Raw genomic sequence first — 16964 nt, 5'->3', positions numbered from 1 at the left:
AACATTCCAGGATTTTTCTCATTTTAATGGACTTTAATGGACCCCAATACTTAACAATTTTAATGAAATTTAAAATTGCAGTTTTAACACAGCTTCAAAGGACTCTAAACGATCCCAAACGAGGCATAATGGTCTTATCTAGCAAACTGATTGTCATTTTTGGCAAGAAAAATAAAAAATATACACTTTTAAACCACAACTTCTCTTCTTCCTTCAGCTGTGTGACGAGCCAGCGCGACCTCACGTAATTGTGTAATGCAGTGGAAAGGTCACGTGTTACATATATGAAACGCACATTTGCGGACGATTTTAATCAATAAACTGACACAAAGACACTAATTTGTATCATTCGACATACAACAACGTCGGAACAGTCCTCTTTCCCCACACTTGTAATAACACAGTCTCACCCCATGTCGTCAATATTTGACGACACTTGACCATTCGTCAATATGTGACGCGGAGGGTATACCTTTCGCGTCATTTTTTGACGAACTGGGGACTTCAATACTATTACGTCCGTTGCATTCTCTTCTCCTATTTTCTTACCATTTTCGCGTCGGTTTAGGGTTAGATTACGCAAAATTAAACAGTGTACGCGAAATTAAACAGTGTACGCGAAATTAAACAGTTGTCACCTGGCGTTGGGGTTAGAAACAGTTGTCACCTGGCGTTGGGGTTAGAGTTAGGTTTGGGTAGGGATGTCATTATGTAAATCTAACCCTAAACCGACGCGAAATTGGTAAGAAAATAGGAGAAGAGAATGCAACGGACGTAATAGTGTTGAAGTCCCCAGTTCGTCAAAAAATGACGCGAAAGGTATACCCTCCGCGTCACATATTGACGAATGGTCAAGTGTCGTCAAATATTGACGACATGGGGTGAGACTGGGTTGCTTGTAAACACTGGGGCGTAGTTTCGATACGTCGTCCGTGACCTCTACGTGAAGTCGCACTGGCACGTCACAGGACCGGATGAAGACGAGAAGTTGTGGTTTAAAGGTGCATATTTTTTATTTTTCTTGCCAAAAATAACAATTGTTTCGCTAGACGTTTCCCTTATGCCTCGTTTGTGATCGTTTACAGTCCTTTGAAACTGCAATTTTAAACTGTATTAAAACTGTTAAGTGTTGGGGTCAATTAAAGTCCATTAAAATTGGAAAAATCCTACAAAAAACACAAGACATCAACATTTTGGATGACAAGGTGGTGAGTAATTTATCTGGATTTTTTTTAAGAAAATTGATTAATCCTTTAAGTGAATCTGCCAATGGGGTAAGAACAATTTTTTTTATTATTACCATTATGTCAGTAACAATTAACATTTGTATTATAAATACAAATAGTAATAAACAATAACATAGTATTATACAATAATAAGAACAAACATTCTTTTATGAGGGATTTACAATTATAAAAAATAATAAAGTAATAATAATAAAATAAATAAAAAAATAATAATAAAATAAACAAAGAAAATAAATAAAGAAAAAACATACATAGACATAAAATATGGGGTAAGAAAATTTTTCTTGAATGTTTCTTGAAATCTTTAAGAGATAAAGAATTTACAAACGTGTTGAGAGCCGAAACATTTCAGCACTCGGACAGCGCCATGAGTGTTTAAAAAAGCATTACACACAAACAGTTCTCATTTCACCATATCCACAGGTACAAAGTCATCATATATTATTAATCCATGGGGTAGCATTTAAAAAAAATATTTGAAAATAGATGCAATATTTGCATTTGTTTAAAGCAAAACATTTAATTATTTACCAGGGTACAGGTGAAGCTCTTTACGCCTTCTTACGTCTCATAATTAGTCCTCATTTATGTCCAAGAGACTCAATAATAATCTTTAACATTTTAATCCTTTAATTTTTCCATGTGTGTGATAAGCAAATGTGCATTGTTGTCTTGTTTATAGGCGCTTGTTTACTAATGCGCTCATTAAATAACAAAAACAATATTGGGCCATTGACTTTAGACCAGACTTTAGTTGCCTCAAAATGCGCCTGAACACACCTCGTTTTCAGTCCAGAAGGCCCATGGGCATGGGCGCAAAATTGGGTGCAAATGCATTTGCTATTTAAACAATGTGGCGCTAAATGTGAAAATGATCATTGTGGCGGGTTGAAACTAGCAAAAGACTCCTGCGTTGTGCTGCATTGCGCCGGGTGTATGATAGGGCCCAAGGTGTAAGAAAGTCGTTTTTTTTGCAGTGCAGGGTTCAGGGAACAACCTCTTACTTTAAACCCCCAAAAAGTGCATATTTCAATCTTTTTAACTCTTTCACCACCAGCGTTTTTTAAAAAAGTTGCCAGCCAGCGCCAGCGTTTTTCATAAAGCAAAAAGCAGTGATAATTCCATTTTTGTGACGGACTTTTCATATAGATCCCATTCAGAGCGATCTTTAAAACAGACACGGACATGCAGCCGCTTGCCATAGGGCAATACTTCCGGGTTTAAAAAGTTGCGGTATTGCGGAAAGACGGAAAATCTCGTCATTGGCGGGGAAGCGTTTTCTCTTAATTGACGAGATATCTCATCAATGGCGGTGAAAGAGTTAACTGTAACTGGCTTTCGCTAACAACATGGATTCATCTTTAGCATAGTGAGTGTTGTTTGCCATAAGTACGTTTCGTAGTTAGTCCAAGATGGTGTTATTACCTGAAGCTAGTTATTATAGTTTATAAAGTTTAAAATATGCATATTTTTTACATAATGGCATCATTACCTGAAGACCTTTATTAACCCCTTGGAGCCAGGTGGATTTCTTCTGTGAAGGATGGATTCACCTTTTAGGAGTTTAAAGTTTGTTTTTTGATCCATGTTTTTATCGTTATAAAGCTCGGAAGAACAAGAACATATACTAAAATAATTCCAAATGTTTTTGTCTGAACGTTAATGGACATATATATCTCGGATTGCTTGAGGGTTAGTAAATTATGGGGTAATTTTGATATTTGACTGGAGTATGCCTTTAATAATTTGAAATGACTTGGGGGTGATAACAGAATTTTTAAGTGAACTATTCTTTTATGTGCCTTACCCAGTGTGCTTCCATTAAGAGCATCAAATGTGTCAAGAGTATTCATGAATCCAAATTAATATTAACTTTTCCTCTCCTATTAAATTACATATAGACATTCGGGTGATTGGAGTGAATGATTTTGTACTTATTCAGATGGCTCAACACAGAATACAAATGTTCATTTGTCGTTTATATCGTAACATTTGCATGAAATCTACATTGCCTCTAGGTGGAGCAAATTTATATATTGTCCATTTTATGCACTTTAATTGTTTATGGTGATGTATATTTGAGTGCATAAATTTTTAAATCAAGTTTTATAGAGGACAACCCAGAGCTCCTGTCCAGATAAACTTTTTTTATATATAAAGGATAATCAGGGTACAGTATTATTTAAACAAAAAATTCAACTTAGAAAGTAAAAACGAGAGGGAGTAAATTATTGAATGTTGAGTGATGATCAGTTAAACGCTTATGAATGGATTATCCAGCCTTTGTTTTTGTTTGTATATTATTTCATCATTTTTAACTGTGGTTTGCAGGTTCATCAGTGTAATGCTTTTATCTCTCTAGGTTGCCATTGACTTCACAGCGTCTAATGGAGATCCTCGCAATAGCTGTTCCCTTCACTACATCAACCCATATCAGCCAAATGAGTATCTGAAAGCTTTGATAGCCGTGGGGGAGATCTGCCAGGACTATGACAGGTTGGTGCTGGTGTTTTGGTGTTGGTTGTGACCGCTATAATGAAGCTTTGTTGTTTTGCTGTCTGACAAATAAGAACGTTATTGAAGTTAGGGGTATCATTTTTTTTAGGGTGAAATTTAATGCAGAATTTAGTGCAGAAGTGGGTGGCGGCAGTGTTGTGGGAGTGAAGTCTTTCACAGATGACTGACAATGAAATCTAAAATTGAATTGCAAATGCTTTTTCATGCTGACTTAGAGGCAAATGATATATGTAAATTTGAATTTGTGCATAAATACAGTTAAATATTTTTACTTAGATTAATGACTTGGATAACTTTGGTGCAATACTTTGGGGAACATTTCTGTAGGCCTGGCTTGAGGCTGCTTTTTTAAATATGGCAGCTCACTACTTTAACGTTCTAGGCTGCTAGTGAAGGTATCGTAGTCCGTCTGATCAAAGATAACAGATATTAACTATACAAATGCACGGATAATTCGGTGTTTTGTCGCAAGTGAAAAACAATATTGACCTTCTAGTTGAAAAAGGAGCCTTATATGAGACTCATTTGTTCGCATTCAGAGATCGATTATTTATGTCTGGCAAAGACGGCGAGCGGACACCAAAACAGAACAAGTCAGTTGTTCAAAACCTTTCTTTTTAGTAAACTCTGTGTACACAAACAATGTTCTCAATGCTCGCGTCCATGTGTAGAGATCCAGGTGATACTTCAAGCAAAGTTTCATGTTGTGTCATGCCTTCTTACGGTTGTAAAATTAGTGGTAGTTCGGTAGCAGCGGACAGCGACTGGAAGAACGCATCAGGGATCGAGTAGGCATCACACCCTAACCAAGATATATTTTTTTAAAGTAGCGTTTCTTTTCATGACAGTCGAGGTGAGAAATGTTGTCTTTCGTAGCCATTTCCTGTATCCGTAAAAATCAAAGACAGTAAAAGATAAGAAATCTGTAAATCGTAGCAAGCTAGACAATGCTTGTCAGTAGCCTACTGGTACTCGGTAGGTACTCAAGATGGCGGCAGGTAACTGGAATGACATGAAAGGTCACATGACTGATATTCACGGATAGCAGTGGGCATCAGGTTGCCCGCATGGAGTCTGTGAGTTACCCGCCAAAGCACATACCATTAAAAGCCTTAATTTTAATAATAATTTATTATATATATATATTTTTTTACATTAGTTTGGTTTCTTCTATGTATGTTAACATTTTAAACAATAAAACATATCAAAAAGTAAAATAAAATAAAATAGCCCTCCAGAATGATTTATTCATTGAGGTAGCCCTTGCTTAAAATGGTTGGAAACTCCTTGTCTATAGAGTCTCGTGAGGTGAGATTTGCCAACCTGTACGCATGTGCAATAGCTGAAACGACCTCAAAAAAGTGTTTTTTTTTAGCACAATTGAGGTTTAAAAAACAAAAGTGATTGTGCGGTTAATGTCAGGTTTAATTGTTGGTCGGTTATATGTTGCGATTTTAGAGATATCTGTCTGTTTCCCCAACTCCATTCTGTCCAGAATTTTAGCCTTTTTAAAATCTCTCTAAAATTGACAATTTATTCAAATTACAAACTAAAGCATTGGGTGGATAAACAGTTAGTTTATTCTTATTGTTTGAGACTGCACATTTTACCTTCCCTTTATTACATTGAAATCGGAAAATAAATGATATTATGTAATATGACGAATAGCCTCTGAACTTGACCATCGATCCCAGTGTCCCTGCCGGTTACGTCATTGATCATGAATTTATGGTCTGTCTGTTAAGCAGCTATCTTACATAATCATTTACAACGTTCTTGTATTGTTTGATGTTGATGATAGTGCTAGACAGACATTGACTGCAAACGATTTGCACATGCTTTTATTCACATTTACCAACGAGGCATAACCAATTGATGTTACAAGGGCCAATAATATACAACAAGTTTCAGGAGTAAGCAAGTAGTAAACAGAAACAGAGGAGGAGATAATATTTTTTTTAATCAATATTTGCTTAAGTTGTTTTTGTTTTGGCCTTTTTCTAGTTAACCTTAGAGGAGCTGGTTAATTACGGCCTTCCACATTTATAATGTAATCTGTTCCAAAGGGAGGATTGGATTCTCAGATCGAAACCAAATGAGTCAATAGACACATCCTACTAATGAACGCCAAAGACAAAGAATGATGTTTAACAGTGAGCACTTAGTATATAAAGATGTACCTAAAGTGGAACTGCCTGGGGATACTTAAAATTCTCCTGGGTCGTACAGCAACGCTGTGTGGGTTCAGACAGAAAGGGTGTGTTACAAATATCGCCTGGTCACCTGTTGTTTAATATGTTTTTGCTAAATGAACATGCCAGTGGGGTAATGTGGGTTTGGTTGGCTTTTTACTTTCTAAAAAAGTAAAACTTTGAGATGCCTACACATGAGAAAAATATTCTGATTAAACTCTGCATTGTTCAATCAGATAACTAAAAATATTGAATTCAGATCCTGTTGATGATGATATATGTGTGGCATAGGGTGTTTTGTCAGATATCACCTGGTTTAGCCCTGCAGACTTAAACATTTTAGAAAGTTTACAGAGAAGTAGACGGCTGTAGTCCAGACAGGCCGTTCGCTGTAGTCCTTAATAAGCGAATCGTAAAGAATGCTATATAATAAAATAAGATTAAATTACTTTAGAACTCACAAGTGGTGGAAAAGTTATGGTTAGTTTCATAATTAAATACACAATTTGTAATTACAGCTGATTGGAAATTATGTTCAACAACAATATTGTAGTCTGTTTTTATTCCTCTCACATTACGTATTTCATTCAAATCTCAAGCATGCTCTTGACTGTCACTGTCTTCTGAGAGGAAATTAAACCTTAAGGGGATCGCACACCGGCTGCGCAGCTCAGCGCCGCGTAGCGCCGTTCTAAAAAAAAACGAATACATTGTTTTCTATGAGTACACGCACACCGGCGCCGCCAGGTGGCGCCTGTCCGCGCCGCCCAGCTTTGACTCAGGAAGTTGCTCAAATCCCTGTCGCGCCACACAGTGCCACTCACATAGTTTAACATTAAATAACATCATATTTGTCCCAAATCATTAACGATTAACATTGGCTGCTAACGTATATTTTGCATTTTGAAGTAGACGCTATCTGACGAAGCTTGCGCTATTTAATGTGCACTTCCAGTTTACAATACCTCCGAGTTGTCCTAGACGCGACTCGACGGGGCGCTGTGCGGCGCTGAGCTGCGCGGCCGGTGTGCGATCCCCTTTATAGGTTTTCCATCTTCCTTTGCTAAATCTTTGTGTCAACCATGAGCCAAGCTTTCCATGAGAGCGAGGAAAACGGAATGCATGAACGGATTTTAATCTGCACCTCATGTCATTCATATCACTGTCACCATGCAATAAATTTATCTGGGGTGCGTTTCTCAAACAACAAAGTAACTCGCTGCTGAACCTTCGTAGTACAATGCATAGTTGGAGAACTAACTAGCTAGTCACTAGCTAGTATTTTTGTCACACATCCGTCATTTGAATCTTGTTGGTTCAACATTAAAGTTGATGATGTCATGCTGAAGGTGAAGAAGACTTCTTGTGGTTCCAAATCTTTTATTCTTCACATCTTTGCAGCTGCATTGAACGACACACATTAGTTGGTGGTGTTATTCATCACATCGTATTATTCTGATAATGGTAGTGAAAATAAGAGGATATTGATTTCATAAATATGATCTTTTAATGCATCCTCTTACTGGGCACAGAAAATGTCCGAGAGAAAATGAGAATTTTAGCTCAAAATATTTCTCACATCGGCTCTGGATCAGATAATACCTGAAACAAAGTCCACCACTGAGATGTAATCGCTTGCTAATTAGGATTTCGTAATTCAAAAAGCATTTGGAAACTGCTGTGTGCAAACCATTATAGTGACCAACAACCCAATCAGCATAACACATTTAAAGTGACAAATAATTGTACAATTCTCAGCGCGGTACATCACGTACCGGTGCGAGTATTTTTGCCGTTCTTCTTAATCTGGTGTCAGACTGAACGTGACTTTGGCGGGCCGAGTCATGACTCATTTCACTGTTCGTGCTCTACAGCTCCCCGCATGCGGCTTCTTTATCCTCTGGGCTTTTATTAAAAGCAGGATTAGTCCTTTTACAGAAGTTCATCCTCGCTTCTCCTACGAGACTCTGGGCGGTGGCCTGATTGCCTCCATCAGGATCATGCTGGATATTTTCTGAAACGATTCCCCTCAGGGACCCCTGAAAGACTTTACTGAAGAAAGTAAAAGGCCATTTTTCTCTAAGCAGACTGACTTTAGGAGAAGGAGAGAGGGTGGGCAGCTCTTGTTTTCATAATCGTTTAGAATTTAGAAACATTTGTGGCTGCGGGCGGCAATAGATGGAAGTGCCTGGAAGTTTAGTGCTTTTACGCATTTTTTTCATTTCTAATTGCAATGCCTTTTACATAATCGTGTGTGTGTGTGTGTGTGTGTGTGTGTGTGTGTGTGTGTGTGTGTGTGTTGGAGGGTCCATATAGTTAAAAATTATTTTGTTACAAACTCCATAGCGTTTAAGTTTACTCTTTTTTTTTTTTAATCAATGAGACCAGATTGTCGGTACCCACTGCCAAATAGGCCATTTAGCATGAAACAATTTTTATATTAGAAGAAGACCCACTAACATGTTCTCAGTCTTTGTCAAATTCACTTATCTTTGAATTATGTTTTATAAAATTGTGCCTAGAAGGAACCGTTTTAATTAAAGTCTGTGTAAAGTCATTTTTAAACACATTATAAATGTTAGAAATGTATTGCTGAAACACATTACATAGACGATTACTATGAAGTATGTAGTAATGAATTGTGGAGTTATTAAATAGTTTTTCCACATTTCTGTGTTCAGGATTATATGGGCGGGGTTAAAACAGTGGCTCGATGATGCATTGGAGCCACCTAGCATGGCCCCTCCCCTAACTGTGCTTTCACACTGCCACCGGAGAGAGCGTCAATAAAAGCTCTGACTGCCCTGCCAACGACGCTATAGAAAAGATGTAGTGGACGCTTTGACGCTCGAATGCATTCTCTGAACTCCCATCAAGTGGAGGTTGCCGCCTTTCGATTGGTTGCCGCCGAACATTTCCGCCTTCCGATTGGTTGCCGCCGGACCGTGTCAAACTCTCGCCGGTGGCGGTGTGAAAGCACAGTGACACAATCGTGAGCATCCATTTAGGCTGTAGCGGTATTTAAAAGCGGCAGATTTCCCATAAGTGGGCGTGGTTTCAGCATTGACAATGGACACGCCCCCAGCATTTGAGAACACAGAATCCACTTTATTGTTCCAAGATTTGATAATTTTTTTATCATTTGGATTTGGCTGGGCGGTTAATAACACATTTTTCTGTGGTGTGACAAACTCAAAACATGTATTTAATATCACTTTACACCGACCTACACTGACATTTTTAGTGAAGTTAATCCAAATATGGTTTTAGGGAAAATAATTATGAAACATTAAAATAGTTACAGAATCTGGCTTGGCATTAAAAACCAACCAAAAAATAAAATTCAACTCAAATTAGAAATCTAAACATTGAAGAAGACTGAAGATGCACAAGCAATTAAATTATGGGTGTTTATTTGAAAATGCCTGATATGACTGAAGAATATGAATGCAACCCTCATCATATACAATAATTTTACTGAGACTTTTGGGAAGCTAAGAAAGCACTATTTTTTTACTCCTTTGCATGGCAGTTGGCACCGTGGGTAGAAGTCACAGTTGTTGGAACAGCTTGCCTCTCAATCATGGATGTGTGAAGGTTTAGCATGTTGGGCTTTATTGTATCATGCATATAAATCTTGCTGATGGATTCAACACACCAGGCCATTCATTTGGAGTATTCAGATAATGTGTGGTTATTATTTCATGAATGTTTTTAGGGGTCTGAACTGTAAAATATATTTAACACTTGTGCATTTGGCAGGTGCTTTTATCCAAATTTACTTACTGTGCATTCATACAGTATAATACAATGCTTGACCAACTCAAATTTCTGGTTACAGAAGTTTGTCTCAAAGGCTGGTGGCTCTTTTAGTTATCTTTCATTTCTCACTATGGTAAACCAATTGTCACAGCTCAGCAGCTCTTGTTGACTTCAACTGTGATGTGATTATGAGATGAAGATTGCATTGTGTGACATGGACCGGCTTGAAAGAAGTCACTGTTTGATGTCTACAGGCGTCCAAACTGCTTTTGCACTGCAAAAAATGACTTTCTTACTTAGTATTTTTGTCTTGTTTTCAGTAAAAATATCTAAACATTCTTAAATTAAAATATTTTTCTTAATGAGCAAAATGACCTAGGAGAATAAGTCTATTTTTTTAAGTCTAGTTTTTTAACAAAAATATAAACTTTAAGTAAATTAGTGCTTAAAACAAGCAAAAAAAGTTTACTTGCTTCAGAAATTTACTTAAAAAACGTTTTGTCTTTTTCTATTGGCAGATTATTATTTTTTTTGCTTGTTTTAAGCACAAATTCGCTTACATTTTATATTTTTTTGTCTAAAAACTACACTTATTTTCCTAGGTCATTTTTCTCATCAAGAAAATAAATTTTAATTTAAGAATTTAGATACAAGACAAAAATAATACAAATAAAGACAAAAATACTAAGACATTCATGTTTGGTTATCCTCACACTGCAAAAAATGATTTTCAAGAAAAAGTTATTGGTATTTTTGTCTTGTTTTTAGTAAAAATAAATAAAAATTCTTAAATTAAGATGTTTTTTCATGATGAGCATTTAAGTGAATTTTTTGCATAAAACATGCAAACAAATCTGCCAATGGGGTAAGCAAATTTTTCTTGAATTTAGTGTTTAAGAAAAAAATTTAAGATTTTTTTGCTTACCCCATTGGCAGATTTTTTTTTGCTTGTTTTATGTACAAAATCACTTAAATTTAATATTTGTGGTCTAAAAACTAGACTTATTTTCTTGGGTCGTTTTGCTCATCAAGAAAAAGCATCTTAATTCAAGAATTTTTAGATATTTTTACTTAAAAACAAGACAAAATACTAAGAATTTTTTTTCTTGAAAATCATATTTTGCAGTGCGCACACTGCAAAAAATGACTTTCTTACTTAGTATTTTTGTCTTGTTTTCTTATATAAATATCAAAAAATTCTTAAATTTAGATACATTTACTTGGTAAGCAAGTGGCTTAAAATATTACGTCTTGTTTATTAAAATAAATGATGAAAATCAAGAGCTTTTTTTACTTAAAATAAGTCAAAATATCTGCCATTGCAGTAAGAAAAATAAACTTAAATGAAGTTTACTGAATTAAGTTGAAACTGGAATTAAGTTTATTTTTCTTACTGCACTTGCAGATAGTTTAACTTAAGTAAAAACATAATTTATTTCATATAAATATTTATTTCAATAAACAATATCTTAAACTTCTATCTCAATAAACTTAATATCTTAAGTCACTTGTACTAAGAAAATGTATCTCAATTTAAGAATTTTTAGATATTTATATTAGAAAACATACAAAGACTAAATTACAAAAAGAAAACATACAAAGACATACATTTTTTGCAGTGAATCTGAACCTCGCACAGAGTCCTATCAGACCAAACTGAGCAGATATGTAACCCAGTCTGTGAAACCCTAAGCTAGAGTAATTTTTTGGTGATTTACTGTTTTCTACATAAAATCATTTTACATAATCCCATTATTAGATTATGAGACTTATTATGGTTTGAGAGAGAGAGAGAGAGAGAGAGAGAGAGAGAGAGAGAGAGAGAGAGAGAGAGAGAGAGAGAGAGAGAGAGAGAGAGAGAGAGAGAGAGAGAGAGAGAGAGAGAGAGAGATTACTGGGATTATGATGGTAACATCGGTGGCCTTTAAAAAATTGTGCCTGCGGTTATTGTGTTACTTCTTATGCTTAGCTTTGTGATGGGGTTGTGACCTCAACGTACCCATCTCTCTCTGTCCCACTGCTGTTAGATGTTGCATGCTGTTTGGATCTGCTGTCCAGCTGTGACTGTGTATTCCCTGTTCACTCTAAAGTCTTTTTAGTCCCCCCTCTCTGTTCCCACAACACTCTCCACACATATGTTTTTGCACACACCTCTGCCTCCAACTGTATTCCATCCTCACCCTATACTATTGAATCTTTTGTTCTTGTATAGCTCCGTGGTAGAGCATTGCATTAGCGGTGCAAAAGGCTGCGAGTTCAAACCCAGTTGAACACACGCACCGATAAAAATGTATACCTTGTTATGGACTATAACGCCCCATTCAGACAGCCAGCGACCAGCAGTAGCACAACGATGCGATCTCATTCATTTAAATGGAAACGAGGCGACTTCCGGCGACACGAGCGAAAGTGACCGTTGGCGACCGTATGGGCATGTGTAGCGACGCGAGAAAGTTAAGAAAAGTTTAACTTTATTCAAATGTCAAGCGAATTTCGGGAGCAACTACCAATGAGAACAAAGCAGTGGAGTTCACGTCATCCTTCTCTCGTCAGTTACTGGCGTGGATGGCACTCATTTGTTTATGACAAGCAGATTAAGAAACGCCTCATTGAAAGAGACGGGCGTCACACAGCGATAACGTCGCTGGCTGTCTGAACGAGGGGTTAGTCCCTTTACCGAAAAAGTGTCTGCCAAATGCATAGATGTTGATTTTCAATATTTGTTGTGGTTGAAAGTAAGTTGACTGTTTAACTCTTTCCCCACCATTGACGAGTTAACTCGTCAATTAAGACAAAACACTTCCCTGCTAATGACGAGTATTTTCAGCTTTCCGCAATACCGCTATTATCCAGCAGGTGGCGCAACTTATAAAACCCGAAAGGTTGTAGCCACGTAAGCTATATTAAAAAGTTGAGTAAATTAATATTTTTAAGTTGAATTAACTCAAAATTTTAAGCCAGCACAAACACTTTTTACAGAGCCCCTATGGGGACATGAAGCAAAATTAAAGTTTAGTTTTGCGTGCGCACGTGAAACTATCGGGTGCGCACGTGAAAGTGACAGTTTCACGTGTGCACGCGAAAGTTTCACATGCTCACGCGAAACTAAACTTTAAAAAAAAATTATGCACATGAAGGTTTCGCGTGAGCACATCAAACTAAACTTTTGATTTTTTTTACCTTTACCTCTTTGTATATTCTTAGACTTACTGTGGCTATGGTTACACATGAGATGAAATGTTAAATGCTTTACTATTGATAGTTTGTTTACTTGTGTATTCATTTATGTATTTGTTTTGTGACAGTGACAAACGATTCTCTGCTTTGGGTTTTGGGGCTAGAATTCCTCCTAACTATGAGGTAAGATAGATGAGCAGTTTTTAACCTTTGCAAACGCGACCCCATTTCAAGGCTGACAGCAATTTATGTTTTTCCCACCTGATATTCTCACAGAATAAACTTTTGTTATATTTTATACTACAAACAAAGTGTTTTTTAATCCACTCTTCTGTTACAGTCACCGCTTTTCTTTCAGGGAAGTAATGTATTATACATTTGTTCAAAATAAAACTGTTTCCCTGTAGACCTTGAAATAAAAGACCTTTTCATTTATATGTGATCTTTGTATAAAGGACAGACTAAAATTTACTGCAATTTGCACTACAGTAGCTACTAGGTCTTTTATCTTTTAAAAAAATAATAAAAGTTATATTTTAAATAGTCAACTAAAGAAAATCAATTGCAAAGAAAAGTATGCCGAAGGGAGCACCAGAGGAAGCCACAGCGGTAGTTGCCTCCAATAGGGAAACTGTAGGGAAGATATTATTTTGTTTTAGCAGCAATCTTAGGTTATTACATGCATAATGTTGCAGAAAGTATGTAAACACACACACACACACACACACACACAGACACACACATGATTTATTTTCTTTTTTAGTTAACAGTTTTTTGGCATATTAAATAAGCTAAAATGTCTAATTGCAGCTTGCTGCTTTTTATAGGTGTCCCATGACTTTGCCATCAATTTCAACCCGGAGGACGATGAATGTGAAGGTAAGAGCAATTGAAAATTGGCATGCTGATCAATGCATTTCCATTGCAGAAAAAATCATTCAGCTCTGGAAAATAAATTGCTCTGCACTGGCACCTGAAATATTATTCTCTCAAACCAATCATTTTAATAATGATGCTTGACATCCTATATATCTTAAACTTAAAAAGAAAATGCTAACCCTTTGGGTCAAAAAAATGACAAACCGGATCAGATGTGTAAAAATACGCACATACAGCGGACCAGCTTCTTTTAATGTTTGTTCCTCCTTTGAAATGTAAACAATCCACGCGTCAGCTCCTACAGTCTAAATGTTGCTCAATGCCCAGCTCCATGCACAGAGGGCAGACGCACATTTCGCCGTGACAGCGCCACCCGGCACTCGTTGGCCAGTACAATCGATACAGTAGCCTATTTGTACAGATGTGAAGCTAAGATTCATCCAAACAGTCGCTAAGTTTGGCTAAATGGGTCTAAAAGTCGCTAGATGTAGCAATAAGGTCGCTAAGTTGGCAAGCAACACAGTCACTGAGTTGGCAACACTGCTTCAGCCAATCCCCTTTTTTAATCAAGTAAGCCCCACCCACTGATTAACATTGAATTTGCATACAAGTTGAAAATAAAAATGAACACAAAAATTTAAACGAAAATGAAAAAGAAACACAGAACATAAAATTAAAACTGAACTTTACATTTTAATTTTGTCCCTATTATTGCTTGGGCATGAATAAAAAGCCTTTTAAAAAATGTATTTACAGATTCCTTTTCAAGCTTGCCTTTTTATTTTAATATTGTCAGTCTTGACTCAAAATGATATTGAAAATTAAATGTCAAATCATCAATTTAATTTAATTTTTTTAATTTGGCCGGAATGATGCTTCATCATGTTAAAAATGAAATAATTTAATATAATGTTTTAATTTTTATTTTAGCATTTCATTTTCAAATTTGGGAAATATTTTGCGATTTTATTTTTTTATTTTATAATTTAATTAATTATTTTATAATTTAATTAATTAATTTTAAAAAGTCCAAAAACACCTTCCATAGTAAACAACAGGTTTGAAAAGGTTAAAATGTTATATTTTAAACTGCAAAAATATACTTTATAATATAATTGTATATTTTATACATACACTGTAAAAAATTGCTGCCTTAATTAAGTCATCTCAACTTACTATTATTTTCTTGACTAGAGCTGACTTGTTATAACTACAGATAAGTTGAATATAATCAAAAAAGTCAACTTTATTTTATAAGTTGTAGCAAATAATCTCTTTTCAAGATAAATAATAGTAAGTTGACATGACTTGTAAATCTGAGTTGATTTAATAAAGACAATTTAAGGCAGCAAAGATTTTTTTACAGTGTATACATTTTATACTTATACATTTTATACAAACTTTTATATTTTGGCCAGAAAAATGTCATTTTTCGCCATATAGGTTGTAAAATTAAATTGGTGCCCCTGAAATACATTTTGAAGGTTAAAACTAAATATATTTAAAAAATTCAAAAATATATTTAATTAAGATTTTCTTACTACAATATGCATTTAGCATATATTTAAAAAATATTTTTGGACATAGAAATGTGTAACCTATATAATAATTAAGTATATAGTACAGTAAGTTATGTCATGGTTTAGCTCAGCTCATCATTCATGTCAGTGAGAAAAGGCCGGTACTTCAGCATATAGCACATTTTTGTAAAAAAGCAGAATCCATGAAGCTTTTGAAGGTCTTTTTACAGTTAAGAAGTGTAAATTTACGTGGACAGGATTTTCCTCGGGATGGCTTCAATCCCTGCACATTTCTGCATAAGCGAAGACCTCCAAATCAGACTCTCCACTATAGTTTGAGTCTAAAATCGCCACTTTTGCTGCCAATCCTCAAGCACTGCTTTCAGAAAGCAGAAGAGTCTGAGAGCAAGAGAGAAGCTTCCAGAGCCGAAGTGATAGCTGTGTCCCCCTTTTCTCTGATCAGAGATCCAGGGGGTCGTGGAAGCCTATCAAAACTGCCTCCCTAAGATCCAGCTGTACGGTCCGACTAACGTGGCTCCCATCATCAACAGAATAGCAAAGCTAGCCGCTGGGAAAGAACCCATCAAAGACGCTTCTGTGAGTATCTTTGAGTTTATCATTACGGCACGGGACTCGGGGGAAATTCACTTAAATTAAATTGCGGCCAGTAGATTGTTTATTCATTGCTCAGCGTTGTTTACTTGCATGCGTCGTCTTTATTTCAGAACCCCTATTCGGTTAAGGAGTTAAGCGAATTGGGTAATAACTTACACACAAAGTTAGTGCATAGAGCACAGGAGGCAGTTGTTACTTTTGAGACGTTCAGGTTGTGTCAAATAATAATATTTTCTGCGTTCCTGTGGCTCAGTGATAGAGCATTGCATTACCAACACAAATGGTTGTGGATTCAATCCCAATATTGTAATGTATACCTTGTAATGAACTGTGTAAACGCATCTGCCAAATGCATAAATGTATTTGATTATATACCAATATTTGGTTTGACCTCCTCATTAACATTTAAGGTGTTAAGCCTCTCCTACGACCATTTTGAAAGAAAAAAAATATTTCCAGATCTTATTTTCACCTTCAGGCCCTACCTTATTCATTTAAACACCATGTATAGTGTCATATAGTATTTAGGGGTGAATTATTTCTCTTTAACACAGTGCAACTCTTTTCTGTTTGTCCTTGCATCGTGCGTATCACCTTTTATATTTAAATCACATTAAAGAGAGACAAAAACCTTAAAGTGTTTAATCTGCTGATTATCGTGAGGGTTATTTTGGTCATTAAAGCTGCTGCAATCATTTTCGAATCCAATTAAGTCACTTAACATTACAAGTGATTTAATGGTCCCTGGTCAAACATTTGCCCTTAAGGGTTTTTTGAAAGCCAGTCATCTACATGTTTCATTTCTGTTTCCCATACACAATGACCTTGTCATGATCCTCATTTATTATTTATTCTTAGATCACCCCTTCCCAAAAAGATCGGTTTTCTGTAAATGAGCTCAGACAGATCAATGGTGGTCAGAAACCAGGACATTCATTCAAACTATAGACTTTGCATCCCTAATGTTGTTGGGACCCCTGGGATGCTCAGGCTGGTAAATAGTGCTACTTTTAGCCCACTGTCTAAATTACAATGGTGTCTTATTTTTATCACAA

At 36.0% G+C, this 16964-nt stretch overlaps 1 protein-coding gene across 1 annotated transcript in view; it reads left to right on the top strand.

Annotated features, from left to right (window-relative positions):
* Positions 1-16964, top strand: part of cpne7 (copine VII) — a 74658-nt gene that overhangs the window by 47366 nt on the left and 10328 nt on the right. The window contains exons 12-15 of the mRNA XM_065261482.2: positions 3610-3743; positions 13024-13078; positions 13723-13774; positions 15758-15891. Coding sequence (XP_065117554.1) covers positions 3610-3743; positions 13024-13078; positions 13723-13774; positions 15758-15891 — 375 coding nt within the window. The remainder of the gene's footprint in view (positions 1-3609; positions 3744-13023; positions 13079-13722; positions 13775-15757; positions 15892-16964) is intronic.

This window comes from Paramisgurnus dabryanus, chromosome 2 (assembly GCF_030506205.2).
Source record: "Paramisgurnus dabryanus chromosome 2, PD_genome_1.1, whole genome shotgun sequence".
Taxonomy (NCBI): Eukaryota; Metazoa; Chordata; class Actinopteri; order Cypriniformes; family Cobitidae; genus Paramisgurnus; species Paramisgurnus dabryanus.
Note: the sequence above shows the minus strand (reverse complement) of the source record. Positions and strands in the feature narration are given on the sequence as shown.